At 57.5% G+C, this 15,975-nt stretch overlaps 5 protein-coding genes across 5 annotated transcripts; 4 read left to right on the top strand and 1 right to left on the bottom strand.

The window, feature by feature from the left end:
- Positions 1 to 984: 984 nt before the first annotated feature.
- On the top strand, positions 985 to 2,175 carry ARG3 (ornithine carbamoyltransferase; the record flags this gene model as incomplete). Its single annotated transcript, XM_071058666.1, has 3 exons — positions 985 to 1,329; positions 1,385 to 2,072; positions 2,132 to 2,175. 3 exons carry the CDS (start codon positions 985 to 987, stop codon positions 2,173 to 2,175), a joined length of 1,077 nt encoding a protein of 358 aa, XP_070914767.1.
- A 214-nt stretch (positions 2,176 to 2,389) lies between these two features.
- ILV6 (acetolactate synthase, regulatory subunit) lies at positions 2,390 to 3,419 on the bottom strand (the record flags this gene model as incomplete). Its single annotated transcript, XM_071058665.1, has 2 exons — positions 2,390 to 2,570; positions 2,629 to 3,419. 2 exons carry the CDS (start codon positions 3,417 to 3,419, stop codon positions 2,390 to 2,392), a joined length of 972 nt encoding a protein of 323 aa, XP_070914766.1.
- A 710-nt stretch (positions 3,420 to 4,129) lies between these two features.
- On the top strand, positions 4,130 to 6,101 carry MFIFM68171_03243 (uncharacterized protein; the record flags this gene model as incomplete). Its single annotated transcript, XM_071058664.1, has 8 exons — positions 4,130 to 4,343; positions 4,412 to 4,641; positions 4,812 to 4,833; positions 4,900 to 4,952; positions 5,007 to 5,174; positions 5,225 to 5,433; positions 5,485 to 6,031; positions 6,078 to 6,101. The coding sequence occupies 8 exons, from the start codon at positions 4,130 to 4,132 to the stop codon at positions 6,099 to 6,101; spliced, it is 1,467 nt and encodes a 488-aa protein (XP_070914765.1).
- A 761-nt stretch (positions 6,102 to 6,862) lies between these two features.
- On the top strand, positions 6,863 to 7,925 carry MFIFM68171_03242 (Trafficking protein particle complex subunit 13; the record flags this gene model as incomplete). Its single annotated transcript, XM_071058663.1, has 2 exons — positions 6,863 to 6,933; positions 6,986 to 7,925. 2 exons carry the CDS (start codon positions 6,863 to 6,865, stop codon positions 7,923 to 7,925), a joined length of 1,011 nt encoding a protein of 336 aa, XP_070914764.1.
- Positions 7,926 to 11,365: 3,440 nt separating this feature from the next.
- On the top strand, positions 11,366 to 14,996 carry MFIFM68171_03241 (AEX-3 domain-containing protein; the record flags this gene model as incomplete). The annotated part of the gene is made up of 3 exons (XM_071058662.1): positions 11,366 to 12,089; positions 12,156 to 14,456; positions 14,530 to 14,996. The coding sequence occupies 3 exons, from the start codon at positions 11,366 to 11,368 to the stop codon at positions 14,994 to 14,996; spliced, it is 3,492 nt and encodes a 1,163-aa protein (XP_070914763.1).
- Between the last annotated feature and the right edge of the window lie 979 nt (positions 14,997 to 15,975).

Genomic DNA, 15,975 nt, shown 5'->3' with positions numbered 1-15,975 from the left:
CTTGGGCGTTCTCGCAATCGGCGTCGGAGATGGAAATGGGATTTGGGTTAGCTGCCCTGGAGTGCACAGCCGGAGCCAGGATGATGCAATCGTCCTTGGCTTAGGACATGACCAGAGTTGCGGACGGGAAGTTATTCCTGAAAAACGATGGTAGAGCTGGTATGAGCAAAGATGATTGCCAAGAATCAAAGAAGCGGTTGAAGGCGCTGCCCAAACCTGTTAGCTGCGATGACGATGGTTGATTGATGTAAGGTAAGGTTGTTAGGAAGCATGTCGCCTCATCAACCGCCTCAGCCCACCTCAAGTGCCCTGGTCGTCCCGAAACAACAGGGCTGGAACAGGGCCACGCTCCCGCTGTGGCGGCTACCGCCTTGGGGACGGCGCTCATTGGCTGGGAAAAGAGGCGTCTGCTGGCAGGGCGTCCGGGCCAGGAACACTCTGCGATGACGGCGGCCAACCCCAGATTTGGTCGGAACCCACCAATCATTCATCGCTAATTTATCAGCTTACAGCGCCAGATCCCAGTAACAGGGTCGCTCCGATTCAGGCGGCCCGCTGGAAAGAAAGACAGCTTGCTATCAACGGGAAACGGGCTGCTGGGACAAGAACTGTAGCGTAGCTGGGTGAGTCGCTAACTACTGTACCCGAGTGTATGCCGCTAGGTTTGCGGTCAACTCGAGCTCTCATAGAAACCCATTTGACCAAGAATCCTAGGTGCAAGGGGCCGGGGGTATCAGTAGCCCATTTCGCCCAGCCATCAAGGTGCTGTGACTCGTTACCTGGCGCTGTAAGTCAAACTGACTCACGACTCTGTCAACATAAAACATCGACGAAGAGGACTCCACTCATAGCTAGAGGTAATTCCCAGGTTCGCCAACTGAGCCGATCCGAGACAGCACTCTGCAACCTTGGAAGGCTAACAAGGATTGGGCACCCACCGAAAATTTCACCTCGACCACTCACTCGATGCCTCTCACCGCCGCGATGCCTCGCATTGCTTGCCGCACCATCAAATCAGCCATGAATCACATCCAGACTCGCTCGCTCTCCAGCGCCGCCGGGCCTAGACATCTTATGTCTATTGGCGATCTTAGCCCAGCTGAATTCACTAGACTCGTCCTCAATGCCTCGTCCCACAAGGCCGCTGTTAAGGCCGCGTTCGGAGCAGACCAGGTGCCGCCGAAACCGCTTCACGGCGCCTTGACGGGCAAGACGGTGGCCATGATGTTTAGCAAGCGCAGCACCAGGACCCGTGTGTCGACGGAAGCGGCTGTGCAATTAATGGGCGGCCACCCCATGTTTCTGGGTAAAGATGACATCCAACTCGGCGTATGCCATTTCCCCTTACAGCCACCGCCCTGCCCATAATTAACCGCCCACCCAGGTCAACGAATCCCTCTATGACACCTCCGTCGTCATCTCCTCCATGACTTCCTGCATGGTAGCCCGGGTAGGCGCACACAAGGAAGTCACCGACCTGGCCGCACGCTCGTCAGTACCCGTCATCAACGCCCTGTCGAGCGACTTCCACCCTCTGCAGACCATCGCCGACTTCCAGACCATCCACGAGAGCTTCCCATCCCGCACGCCGAGCGGCTCCAGCCTGGGCCTGGAAGGCCTCAAGGTAGCGTGGGTCGGCGATTCCAACAACGTGCTCTTCGACCTGGCCATCGGCTGCGTCAAGATGGGCGTCGACATCGCGGTGGCCTCGCCCCAAGGCTACGGCATCCCCGAAGCCATGAAGAAGGTTATCCTCTCGACGGCGACGGATGTCGAGAAGCCTGGCAGACTGACCGAGACAACGGTGCCCGAGGAGGCAGTCAAGGACGCCGATATCCTCGTTACCGACACATGGGTGTCCATGGGTCAGGAAGAGGAGGCGCAGAAACGGTTGAAGGCGTTTGCCGGCTATCAGATCACGAACGAGCTGGCCAAGCGGGGCGGCGCCAAACCAGACTGGAAGTTTATGCACTGCTTGCCCAGGCATCCCGAGGAGGTTGATGATGATGTCTTTTACGGTCCGCGGTCGCTCGTCTTCCCTGAGGCTGAAAATAGGCTTTGGGCTGCTGTTGGTATGTCTTTACCCGATATATCTGGCCTGATAAAGTAGTAAGCTAACAGAAGAACTCAGCTGCCCTGGAAGCGTTCGTGGTCAACAAGGGCAAAATTCTATGAATCGGGCATGGCAATTGCATTTAAATGGCACATGTGCCTTCACAAAAATCAAGCAGGCGTGGCTTTCAGGCGTAGGGTACACAAAACTTGACCAATACCAAAGACAATTCATGACATGGAATGATTGATCAATTTGATTGTGCCGCAACCAGAAGGTTATGTTGGACATGGCCCAATCGAGTCCCCCAATCTGATCCCCTCATGGCACATTTTATTAACTGGGGGGAAGCTGGCTGGCGTCAACGACCTCGTCGGCGTCCTTTTGATGGGTGTCCTCATCAGGCCCATAGAGAGGGGAGCGAGGCAGAGCCATAAGACCGGTGCGGGCTGATTCAAGGATGCCGAACGGAGCAATGAGCTTCAGGAATGAGTCTATCCTAGACGGTTTCGCGGACCTAGCAGGGCAACGTCAGAACGAGTCAAGAGAGCTGGGCATGTCATATCCGAACTTACACCTCGACAATGCAGCTGTTAGTGCTAATATCCAGGACCTTTCCGCCAAACTGGTGCGTGAAATACGTGATGTTCTTCAGATGCTCATGCTTGTGGCGCAGGGCCTGGCTGGCAGCCAGCCGGCTGGGGTGGAAGTCATCGGCTGACTCCTCGAGGCTGCCGTTGCCCGTCTCCTGGCCATTCTCCGCCTCCACACCATCTTCGGCCGTTATCTCGCGGTGGTGTGCGAGCAGCTCCTCAAAGTATTCGGGGCCAAGGATGTTGACCTTGGCCAGAAGCAGCTCGCGCTGCACCAGCGCAGAGCCGGTATAGTCCAAGACGGCCCAGACGGGGACGAGGTCCTCTAGTTGTCGGCGTGCCTGCTCAACAACTCCATCCTGGCCTGTGAGCACTATGGTCATGCGCGAGAGGTCCTCCACTTCGGTGCTGCACACGACGAGTGAGTCGATGTTGAAGCCGCGGGCGGCCAGGATACCCGAGACCCGCGAGAGGACACCGGGCTCGTTCTGGACGAGGCAGTTTAGAATATGCCGCTTCGGAGGTGCCGAGGACGGCGACGGCGTCTCGTAGAGGATATTGGAAACGGCAGCCTGGGCGGACCACGCAGGCGGCTGGTCGCTCACGGGGAGGGGAGCTTGCCGGCGGCGAATGGCCTTGTAAGCGAGCGCCTTGGTTGAGCTAGGGCTGGAGGTGTATCGCACGCCCATTGAAACGGAGCGCGGGACATCCCGAACCTGCGTCGCTATCCTGCGCCACGAGGCCGGGGATGCGAAGAGGCTGCGAGATGCCATCTTCGAGAGATCAATTGCGAGGCCGGAGGGCCTGTCTGCTGGAAAGTCGCTCTGAACCCAATCGCCTGGTCGCAAATGAAACTATGTCGGGATTTCAATGGGGAATGGTCGCCAACTCTGAGTCACCTTCGACGAGGGGGGAAGGAGAAAACAGAAAAAGTTTCCCAACCTGGTCAGTCACACCGCGAGACCAACGCCGGTTGTGGAGAGGCCCGAATGCATTGGCCAATTCAAAAAGTCTAGGCCTGCGCAGTGCTAAGCTCCGAATCCGGTGCATGCCCGAGTGGACCACTTTTGCTACCTTACCTACCTAGGTAAGGTACCTGGTGAGCTCTCGGAAGTTAGGGCAAACCGATCCTCCGAGTCTGGTTTCAGTGAGGGTGCTTCGGTTGTGTGGCTGGAGAGGTACCCGATGTGAACGAAACAGTGTCCCAAAGCCTACCACACGGTGATGCGCACGGTCTGGGCCATTTCCGGCAGCCTCGTGGAAATTTCCACGCCTTCCTTCTATTCGCAGAAACTTTGGTGAGGCTGGCGTGAGCGAGCAGTGCTTGTAGTCTTCAAAGCTTCAAGGATTTTGTCAATTTCGGCGGAAATTAGCCTCACGAACCATCAAACAACAAATACGGCTCTTCTCGCCTCTGTCGCCGGTTTGCTAGCCCTTCAACGAACGGTTTTGATAATTTGTCTCGGTCGAGAAATTGGGTGCAATGGACGACGGCGAGCGACGCAGCACGAAGCGATCTCGCTTTGATCAAACCGAACCGGAACCGAGACGTGCGTCGCGGTTCGATCGTCGATCTCGTTCTCCGCCGGCGCGCAAACCCGATTCTGGTCGCGAGCGTGAGCGCAGCCCAATCTCTCGGTCTCGCGACAGTGCGCCAGCTGGTTCCAAGTCCCCTGTCGACCCCGCCGCAGCTGCTGGTAAGATACCCTTCTCGCAGTTCCGACCCGTAACTGCACGGCGGGCCTTCGCTAACACCATGCTGTAGCTGCTGCTGCCGCCAGGATTAATGCGCAACTCCAGGCCCGTAAAGGTATCCAGCACGTCGATGTTCCCCCGGTCCGATCAAGCTCTACGCCCGGCAGCAATAGCGGGTCTGTGTCGGGCAGCAACATCAACGGCGAGATGTACATCGCAGACGGCGATTACATTAAGGACATCGAGGTCAACGACTTGCGCAACCGATACCTCCTCACAAAAGGCTCAACTCAGAAAATGGTAAATTGCTCCTTGGCTATCACACTGATCCATCGTCAGCTCCCTTGCCGCGCCATCCATGGCTACGCTTGATGACGTTCTTGTGCGGGACAGTCTTGCTTACTTGAAGCATGATAGCTCGCACAGGCAAACCCACTTTTGCATCTGCTGACCTCGGCTGCTTGATTTAGATCAAAGAAGAGACTGGTGCTGGTACGCCCAACCTTGACACTTCAACTGCTGTATAGAGGACGCCGATTGACTAGTTTCTTCTCAAAGATGTCACTACTCGAGGAAGCTATTACCCCGACAAGAACATGGCCACCCCAGCGGTATGTCCATCACTGACTGTCCTTTCTATGGTCAGCGCTAACAGCTCGCCTCAGAATCCGCCTCTGTATCTCCACGTCACGAGCACGACGAAGGAGGGTTTGGATAAAGCTGTTGCAAAAATCGAAGAGCTGATGAAGCAGGAACTGCCCCAGCTCGTCGACGAGCGACGCTTCCGTCGTCGAGATCAAGAGCAGCCCGTCGAGCGAGACGAGTTTGGCCGGGTAAGCGACACCTTTGCAATCTCACCGTCTAAATACCTAACCGTGAACAGCGCAAATGGCCTGAGGAGAAGATCACTATCGGCCTTGAGTCCGTCCCTGGCTTCAATCTCCGTGCTCAGGTCGTGGGACACGGCGGAGCCTACGTCAAACACATCCAGCAAGAGACCGGCTGCCGTGTTCAGATCAAGGGCCGCGGTTCTGGTTATATGGAAGCCTCCACGGGCCGCGAAAGCGATGAGGATATGTTTTTGCATGTTGCGTAGGTCTTTGGCATTGCCCGGTTGCTGCGCTGCTTGCTGACGCTGATCAGGGGTCCGGATCCGAAAATGGTTGAGAAAGCCAAGGAGCTTTGTGAGGACTTGCTGGCCAATGTTAGGGAGCAATACGAGGAGTTCAAGAGCCGTCCACCCCGCAACTACGGAGGTGGAGGCTATGGCGGCCGGGGTGGTGGTGATTCGTACCACGGGTACAACAGGGATAGCCACCACCAAAACAGCAGCCATAGCTACAGCAACTCCCCTGCTCCTGGAGCCGCTTCTGCGACGCCGCCGTCGTCGACTAATACTCCGGCGCCGGCTGTGGACTACGCCGCCCAGTACGCCCAATATTACGGCACTGATCCATATGCAGCGTATGGTGGCTACCAAGCCTATGTCCAGATGTATCAGCAGTGGGCAGCTTCCCAGGGCGGCCAGGCTGTACAGCAACCGGGGAGCATTGCGGCTGCCCCCGGTGCATCCGCATCTCCTCCTCCTCCACCCCCAAGCGAAGCTGCACCCCCTCCGCCGCCGCCCTCTGCGGCCCCCCCGCCCCCTCCTCCGTCTGGGGGTCCCCCGGGAACGGGCGGGTATAGCGCGGTACGTATGATTCGGACCACCTTGATTTCGTGTCTAACTATTTTAGGTTCCTCCGCCGCCTGGGCTTTAAATGCCGGCCCTTGACCGCAGGTCGGATTTGCTGAATTTTGAACGGATGTGTTTTTCGTTGTGCCAGCTCGCCCTTCTGAGCATTTCACGACGGAAGAGGGAGGCAAGACAAACGGGAACTTGACCACGCATTTCGAGCGATTTGGGCATTGACGGAGCACATAGAGCCAATGGCGTATTTGATCGTCTCTACCACGACGGAATGGCTGGTTTGAGCGGGTTAGCCCCACCCTTCAAGTCTTAGTTTCTCATGCTGGAGAGTCGCGGGAGTTGGGGTATGTTTTGCTTGGTATCGTAGCAGTGCATTCAACCTCGATCATAATATGAAAAATCCAGATGGAGAATCACAGGCGGCATGTCGAGGTGCTTGCTGCTAGGAGATGTTCTGAGCCTTTAGAGAACACTTAATCAATTCCGGTTCCAGCTTGATTTCTCGCCCACATAGAATTGCTTCTGTTTCGCGGCGCCGTGCCCACGTTTGTCTTAGCGCAGCGTCCTCTGTAACAAGCTCAGTAGTTTCGCTCCAGTTCTGGCTCCGCACAGTCTGCCTTGGCGTGGGTAAAGTCCGATGTGGGCAAAGGTGGAAGGTTGACGCGCCGTAGGAAGTGGGAGTGGACGAGAGATTCCGGGGCAGCTCCACCCTCAGGCCGGGTCTGTGCTTCGCCTGTGCCCAGGCCCCCTGATGTGGGGTTTGTGCTCGCTATCCGTTCCCCGAAACTCCAGCCCCAGCCCCCGCCATTGATATCGCCATGGTCGCCCGCGATGAGCCACCAACGATACCCATCCCATGATGCGGTCAAGGAGCCACACTCGGTATCCCTAAAAGTCCTACGGTGAGTTTCTTCCCGCGTCAGTTTCCCTCCTTGCTAACCACGCCAAATGTAGCCTATCCCGGCCATCTTTGGTCCCCCAGTACCCCCTCCAACCACCCTTCTCCTCGTCGACCGCACGCCCGCCACCCATCCCGGCATCCCTCGCCTACAAGCCCAATGCCGAGAACCCGACCAACCCGGAGCCATTCGTCCTGAGCCCGATCCTCAACCTCCCGCCCTCGTTCGGATCCGCCTACGTCGGCGAGACATTCAGCTGCACGCTCTGCGCGAACCATGACATGCCGCCGACCGCGGACGGGGCGCCGGCCCCGACCCCCAAGTCGATCCGGGACGTGCGCATCGAGGCCGAGATGAAGACGCCGTCCTCGGCCACGCCGACCAAGCTGGACCTCGTCCCGCAGGACCCAGCGGGGGCGCCCGGCACCGACCTCACGCCCGACGTCGACTCGACCCTGCAGCGCGTCCTCTCGTTCGACCTCCGCGAGGAGGGCAACCACGTCCTGGCCGTCACCGTCTCGTACTACGAGGCGTCCCCGCTGTCCGGGCGCACGCGGACCTTCCGGAAGCTGTACCAGTTCATCTGCAAGGCGTCGCTCATCGTGCGGACCAAGCCCGGCGCGCTCCCCTCCGCGGCGGGGTCGGGGGGCAGGAAGAGGTGGGTGCTGGAAGCGCAGCTGGAGAATTGTAGCGAGGAGGGCATGCTGCTGGAGCAGGTGGGGCTGGAGTTGGAGGCGGGGCTGCGGTACGAGGACTGCAACCACCATGGGAGTGGCGGGAGGGCGAGGCCGGTGCTGCAGCCCGGGGAGACGGAGCAGGTTTGTTTCGTTCTCGAGGAGGAGGAGAAAGGGAAGGTGCAGGAGCAGCAGGATGGGAGGGTGGTGTTTGGGGTGCTGCAGATCGGGTGGCGGAGTGAGATGGGGAATAGGGGTTTCTTGTCGACGGGCAAGTTGGGGACGCGGTTTGGCAAGGGGACTCCGAGGATTGGAGCGTAGGAGTGAACTGGGGGGGAAGTGATGGCGTCTGGGAACAGACGGGCTGTCCCGCTACTAGTCGCGGTCGTGTTAGGGTTACAGGGCTTATTGGCCTTCGTTATTTTTCCGTCGGCGGAGACGGAAAGAAGCCGTAAACTGGTCTGGACTATTAGAATGGCCCAACGGTCTTATGATGATGTCTGAGCCAAAATACAACTATTTGCAGCGTTTGAAAGTCCCATAGAGCAGGCGAGTTGGAGGATGACATGCAATTCTAATTTCCCCATGTGCTTCATTCCTGTCTCTCTCCCACCTCCATTTTCTCCTTTTGCCATCCCCTCTTTTTATTATTTATTTCTTTCTTCATTCTCGTTCTTGCTCCTTTTATTTGCTAATGGATCTAGAGTCGATCGCGCAGACAGGGGTTTAATTCATGTTTTGCGTGCATCGTGCTTTCTAGCTCGTATTACCAGATTCTCGGGACCCAGCTTGGCTGCCATCCCGGGGCGGGTTAAATTTAGCTCAGTGGCATACGCAACCTGATTATATCCGAAATATCAGGGGCGTCGCCTCGATCATTTTCCATGGTTCCGTATTTCTTCCATGGTCACAACCGATCGCCCTAGATTTCAGCCCTTCCAAGGTGGCGCTCGGGCCGGGTCGTCGATCTCGCTCCGACGTCAACACGACCTCAAGGGACCAAGGGCAGCTTCGTGGTTATAACAGGCTCAATTATGGCAGGGACAGGGCCACTAAACGAACCGGGTTTGGGGCTGGCCTTCCCGTGACAAGGTTTGTGATCTAGCCGGCTGGCAGGTTCTGGGCCTCTGTGCCGTCTACGTGTAGGTCATGTTGTGGCATCCTGCCGTGCCTCACTCAGACGTCGTGAAGCATCGTTTGGGTTGCCGCCGAAGTGAAGATCCAAATAAACATTGGCATACACTGCATTCAGATTGTACCACCCAATGGTAATGAATCGAGCAGTCGAGCACCGCTAGCCGTGCTGCGTTGTGTTGTGTTTGGTTGTGTTCTGTGGTGCTGCTAGAGCTGGAACACTAACACATGGAGAATTTCCTCTTCAGGAATGCTCCCTGCATGCGTTGTTGATACAGCCCACCGTCCATGTTAGTGCCACCCCTGCGAACTACCTCTCCAGCCTTCCTTCGGCGGTTCATGGATCCAGAAGCGAATCAGGGATTTCCGGCGTCTGGTGAGGGGGTAATTCTCTCAACCTATTCGGAACATCGAGGTGATAGAGCGGTCCACTCGGAAGCCCAGGATCTGATGTGAAGAGGTTTCTCTCTCTACGTGTTTACAGCCTCGGAAGGCCCTTTCTTTTACGAGGGAGGTGCATACCGCTCAAATTCGTATCCGCATACGGATGCCAGGTTTGTCTTGCGTGCTCACAGGGTCAGATGCAGTCCGCATTTTTGCTGATAGCATGATACTCGAAGCCATTGAAAGGTAGGTGGACGCAGGCAGCCGGTTGGTAGCAGCTTGAGAACAGCCTATCAAGCCAACCGGTCCGCAACCGCCTGCTGCTGGGAGCTGCATAAATTAAGTCGACTCGATGCGAGAAATGGCGGTCGACAGAGGCTCGATGCAAGTCGAAGGCAGCACCCATGCACTGTGTCGGCTCCTACCCACAAGCATCCCGGAACCAACAACCAGATCGTCTAGGGGACGACGTTCCAAGATGAAGTCATCTGGCGTGTTTGAGGCCTGATTGTTGCCCGCTGTCGAAGACATCGAAAGGCCGTCAAGCTGCCAAGTGGCACACGGCTCTCGAAGGACCGCTTGAAGCCCCCCTGCAGCTTTCTTTTGGGCGATTCGGCTTCTTTCACTCTGTCCCACATTGCACAGCTCGGGTACTGTACAGTACCTACCTTAGCACAGTATCTGCTGCAGTAACGCGGCGTCGCCTTGAGGCAGCGCGGCATGGGCGGCCATTCCCCGGCCATCACGAATACGCACAAGGACGCGGTTCTGTGTACATAGCGGGGAAAGACTTGCAGCTCGACAAGCCGTCCAATCGAGCTTCTTCCGCCGCGAGATGGATTCGAGCATCGCGTTGATGCGCAACACCGTCGAAAAAGGGCAAAGCAGGTGGGCCCAGCGGATCAACACACCAAGGCAAGAAGGGTTCCGAGGCGCTCGGCAACCCCGACTTTTTCCTCTCTGCATCGATCGACAATCATTGTCCCGTTTCGGATGCCTTGGTGGCCCTCCCCAAACCCCTCCGCATCGCTTGATCCGTCCGGAGCGCCTCGTGTTGAAAACCGCCTGAAATCGAAAAGATTAGGAACCTGCATGTCTATGGCGGAACCACGGCTTTCCTTTTCCCCAACGGCTTCGGATGCTCAGATTAGCTGGAAGCGTTGATGCCCCAACACCTGCATCTAGCCCGATCCAAACACCCGAGAGTGGACTGAATCGATGTGGGGCTAAATTCAAACATGCCGGTGGGCAACGGGCCCCTCGCTCGGGAAACGTCCACCTCCTGGTCAGTTTCCAGACCCTCCACTCGATGTCTTCGTCTCAGTGGGACCTCCGCCTTTCCAACGCTCCCCGCCAGGAGGATGCTGAGAGAAGGGGGGTGGGAGGGAGGGAGGGCGGGGGCCAAAATAGCCCCGTCCAGCCAGCCAGGAAGTCTAGAATTATTTTGTAAAGGGCTTGACACCGTAGAATACGCGGATTTGTTCTCCGAGTTGGTGTGGAACAGATTGTTTCGCAACAGCAATTGCGGCCACATTGGCGTGCATGCATAAAGATAAACATCCTGGCAGCTGGGGCCAGCGAGTAAAACTAAGGACGCAGGGGCTTGGAAAGCGCCGCACCTCCTGCAGCTCAATTACAGGGGTCAAAGTTAGGCCTAAATGCAGCTGCACGAGAGGGTGCAGCGGGCTGGCCATCGAACCTAGCAACAAGCAAAAAAGAAAAAGTGTGCTTCGACAACCTCAACCCGTGTCTCTGCGGCCGATCCTTAGACCACTTGCAAGCAGTGGCCAAAAGAACCCCGGTCTCGACTGGGCACCTGTATCGACAGCTTTTAGAGTTGGACTTGTCCACGCCCTGCCAAACGTTTCCCACGTCACCTCCCGCATTCTCTAGCGACAGACCGTCTTCCCACCTAACGCCGGTGGACCGGTTCTTTAACACTCGGTCCGGCAACGGCTGTGCGTAATAGGGCGGAGGCTGTCGTCTCTGCCCACGCGGCCCGGAACGGGAAGCCGCCCTGCCGCACTGTCGCGCAGATCGCGCTCACCGACTGCATCTACAGGATTAGGATATCCGCCAAGCAACAAAGCCGCTCTTTCTCAGCGACAACAACGAACAACCGAGCCGAACCGATCGACGAGAGGATCTTGGCTGGCCAGAACGGCAAGAGTGGAAGAACAAGCGAGACATAGCCGCGGAGGGACGCAGGAGGAACAAGAATCCGCCGGGGAGAGTTATGTGTCATGGAGAACTCTTCGACACCGCTCGCCGACTACTTCTGGATCGCCGGAATAGAGAACATCTCGTATGATGATGGATCCGCCACGTACGATAACACGGCTTCCCAGCTGGACGACACCATCGTCGAAGATCACGAGGAGGAGGCTGCCGACTCCTCGGTAGCCTCCCCCCCGCGTGCCAAAGCCCGGCATTCTCGCCAGAACTCGGCCAACCGTCTCTCCGCCCTCTCGAAGGTCTCGGTATCCCCCTCGCTTTCCAGCGGCGAGGGCCGGGTGCTGGACGACGTCGACGGCAACACTAGAAGCAATCGCAGCAGTGCAACCATTCGGCCCATACCGCCACCCAATCTGGGCACTGGCGGGGCCGCTGGCCCTAACGGTCCTAACGGCCCCAACGGCCTCAACGGCCTTAACGGGATCAATGGCTTTGTTGGAGGCGAGGGGATTGGTTTCGACGGTCTCCCTCCCGATTTCGACTTCGACAAGGCCCTCCTCAAGTTTGCGGCCGAGCGGGAGAACTTTCTGGATGATTTGACTTTCAGCGCCGGCGCAAGGGTCCAGTCGAGACCCCCCATGGTCAACCCCAGGACTGAAAAGCTCAAGGCCGAAGATGCCGATCAGAGCGGAAGAATGAGCCCTCTTAAGAGCATTCGTGGCAGCATCCGCCGCAAAATGAGTTTTAGGGATATGAGCAGTGTGAGGAAGCAGCCCATGCCTCCCAGAGCGGGTATGTTCAGCGAGCCCGGAGTAGCACTTCCGTTGCTGTTACCCGTACTTACAGTTGTATCGTCAGCTTCCATACGAACGGCTAGGCGCCTAAGTAACTACAACTCGGTTATTCCCCCTCCAGAGCCGTTGAACACCGACCCGGACATGCATCCGCTTAAAAGGCGGTTCGAGCCCGTATTGCTGGACAGATATCCCCAGCGAGACGCCTCAGCCGACGACTTGGCCAGGAGGGGCAAGTTCCCAGACTACGTACCCATGTTTGCGTTTCCCAACGACATCCAGATTGTGTCTTCGGACGATCGCCCGCGCACGACTTGGCATGGCTTCACCATGACCTCGGACGACAACTCCAAGATCTACGGCATCACCATCATCGTCTGGACTGCTCTGAATGCCGAGGTGGCCGACGAGGTCGAGAAGCGGTGCGAAAGATGGCGGCAGAGACACATGAGCAACGAGGAAAGGGAGCTCGCTGCGAGTCTAGGCGGTCGCCTCGCGGCGGAGCGAGCCCATTTGTCTCAGCTCCTAGCGAAGCTACCGACGGTGCCTTCCGGGTCACCCGCCCGAGAAGCCCTGGACGAACAAATCAGTGCGGTAGAAGAGAAGATCGCGCTCATGACAGAGATGCTGAGGCCTCTGAGACATGGCGCCGCGTCCAAGATTGATGGCTTAACGGCCGGCGAGACTGGTCTCTGGACGCCTCGGGCGTTTGGAATCCTGGGCAGAGACGCCTCCAAAATGGCATTCTGGAAGGAGTGGCTCAGGGCGGTTGTCGTGCCCATGACAGATGGAGCCGTGTTGCGGATCCCGCCAAGCTCCCCCAAGGTCGGGCGGTGGCAGCCGCTTGAGCGTTACGTGGTCAACCTGTGCACCGAGGCCTTCAGCCCCTTGAGCTCGTTGACCCAGGTCGAGCTTGGGGTGCGGGAACTGCGCCTATACGCACGGAAGGAGGCGGCCAACGAGCTCCCGGGATCGCGGAGCATCGACCTATACGCGCTCTTCAGGTGCCTGTCGCTGGAGAATATTGTGCTCTTGTTTGAGTACGCCATGTCTGAGGCTCGTATCATCTTCCTTTCGTCCCACACCGGCATGTTGCATCTGGCCTGCCATGCACTCGCCAACCTGCTCTACCCGCTGAAATGGGCGAGCATCTTCATCCCCATACTGCCCGCCCGGCTGATTTCGGCTCTCGAGGCGCCATGCCCCTACATTGTCGGCGTCGAGAGGCGGTATGAGAAGATCGAGCTTCCGGAAGACGACTATGTGCTTGTGGACCTCGACAGAGACACCATTGACGCCACTGCGCAGCCCGTCAGCCTGCCGCGGCAGCACCGGCGAAAGCTTCTCTCCCTGCTCCAGGTGGCTGCTCCCCACCGTCTGAGCTACGGAGTTGCTACCGGCCCGCCTCCGTATGCAGTGGAAGCGTTCCCCTACGATGCTTATTCGGCCGAGAATGAGGCGCTGTTCAACCCGGTCACGCAGCGGAGCTCTCTGGGCAAGTGGGTGACGCAGAACTCGTCGACATTTGCTGAACCAGATGCCCCCGACTTGCTCCGGACACCTATTTTCAATGCTTTTGCCCAGGCCAAGATCGACCATACCAAGTCTGATCGGCCGCCGACGTCAAGGTCGAGTAAAGGGAGCCCCCCTTCGTCCGTGTCGCCGATCTCAATGCACTTCCCGCCGATGCCCACGACGCCCGTGTCTCGCAGCGACTCTGGGTTCGCAGCAACTCTCAGGGAGAAGCGGTCTGGGCATTTCGATGAGAAATCCAGGCGCAGCTCGTCGTTCGGGGTGGATAAACACCCCTCCATGGTGCACCGTCCGAGCTTGCCCTTCTTGAACGGGCACAGCCAAAATCTGTCGATATCAGCCATCTCGATCGATTCGCAATCCTCGTTCGGAGGCTACGCGCCGTCGACGTATGCGCAGTCAACCATCGCAGCCTCGACCATCATGCCCAACATGATGGTGCAGCCGGTGCGGAACACGGAGAACACCGTCTGGGTGGAAGGCCACTGCTTCAACTGGAACGCATCCGAGATTAACTCGTCTTGCACCGTCTGCGATGACAGGTCGGAAGGTGACGGCCTCTACAAATGCAGCGGGTGCAACTGCCTGGCTCACAACCGGTGCTTGGGGTTTGTGTCGCTAGTATGCCCCGAGGCTTTCCATGCCGATCGCGTACGAGCAGCGTTTGTCCGCTGCATGGCGAGCCTTTTGTACACGTACCGGAAGCACCTCGGCCGACCGACTAGAGAACAAAAGGCCAACGGGCAGCTGTACGCCTTTGACATGGATGGGTTCATCAAGAGCCTGCCTTACGACCAACAAGAGTACGCCACCATGATGAGGGACACGCAAGGTAAGCATCTATCCGCCCCAGTTCCACATTCCAAGTCGAATCACTCAGTTACTGACTCCGATCGCTTCCAAAGCCTTCAACGAATTCATCCACGAGCGCGAGCGCCAGCCAGCTTCAGAGCCTTCGATCCGTCTCTTTGACGAAATCATCCTCGCCAAAAAGGCGCGCGGCCGCCCCGCATTTTCCGCGGGGCTATCTCGCCTGTCCACGCTGCGCGTCTCGCACGGCGTGTCCCCCGGGCTCGGTAGCTTCGGCGGGCTGCCGTCGTCCTCGCGGCCGGCCAAGATCCCGAGCTACCTGAGCGACACGACCGACCACATCTGGCGGACCGCCTCGGTGCCCGTCCCCTCGGCAAAGTTCCCCGGCGACTACCGATCGGTGGTCACGAGGGTGCCGCTGCGGCTGGACGCGTCGCTGATGAAGGAGCCGAGGGCGATCCAGGGGGTGCCCCGCCCCGAGCAAGGGAGGGTCAGGGGGTTGGTTAGGAAGCAGGTTGCGAGTATGATGGGCCCGCCGACGCCGGATTTTAGCGTGCCTTGATCTGGACCCTGGCTTGGGATATTGCCGCCAACCTTGCTACATACTGGGTTCGGATCAGGCGAAGTTGGATGCTTGTGTGGCGGTTGGGTCGTCGCCTACTTTACCTACCTGCCTGCCTGAGAGCGCATTGGGTTGATTGATTAATTTGAGAGAAGGCACAGAAGGAGAGCGCGGAACATATCGATGACTTGGTTCAGTCTGTCGTTCAGTCTGTCCGTCAGTTGGTCAGCGAGTCAGGTTGGTTGACTGGTTGGTTGGTTTGTCGTTTCTGAGCTGGTTGAGAGACGACGTCGAGCATCAGGGACGGGATGTAATTGTACGATAGGTACTGTAATCATTTTCTTTTTTTCTTTGCTAGTTTGTTGGTTTGGGGCGGTAAGGCGGTCAGGTGGTCAGGTGGTCAGGCGGTCAGGCAGGCACACATAACCCAAAAGGATAGTCAGTCATCAACACAGTGGCATTTTGAGTTTGGTCTGGTTTTGTTGTTATGGGGAAGGGCCAGAGAAGGGAAGCGGGAGGGGGGTGGGACCAGGATGGGATAATCTATGGGCAGGAAAATCAGTCCGGGCCCGGTTGAGTGAGCGAGTCTGAGATGGATACAGATCGATGCAGAAGATACAGTTCTAGTTTAAATAGTATTGGTAATTAAGATACCACCTTGAGCTGCGAATGTCATTAGTTCATGAGCGGCGTGTCTTGTTGATAGCACTGGAAGTATCCGTACTCCTCTTCAACCAAAACGTCCTAGCCCATCAAAACATTGACCTTGCCCAAGCAGAACAGGATGCGAAACGGAGGGTCCTCCGGTCTCCAATATCCAGTTCACCAGCTGGCTATATACGCTTCCGATGTTTGACTATGAGTCGTAGATGTAATATGCCACTTCCCGGTTCTAACCCCGCCAATCAAGCAACAACCTCCTCATACACCCTACGGCCCTTGTCCTCCCCCCTTTCCACCCTTATCCCCATCCTCTCCA

Source organism: Madurella fahalii (assembly GCF_045866475.1).
Source record: "Madurella fahalii IFM 68171 DNA, scaffold_2, whole genome shotgun sequence".
NCBI classification, from domain to species: domain Eukaryota; kingdom Fungi; phylum Ascomycota; class Sordariomycetes; order Sordariales; genus Madurella; species Madurella fahalii.
The sequence above is the reverse complement of the archived record's forward strand: the minus strand, read 5'-3'. Positions and strand labels throughout refer to the sequence as shown.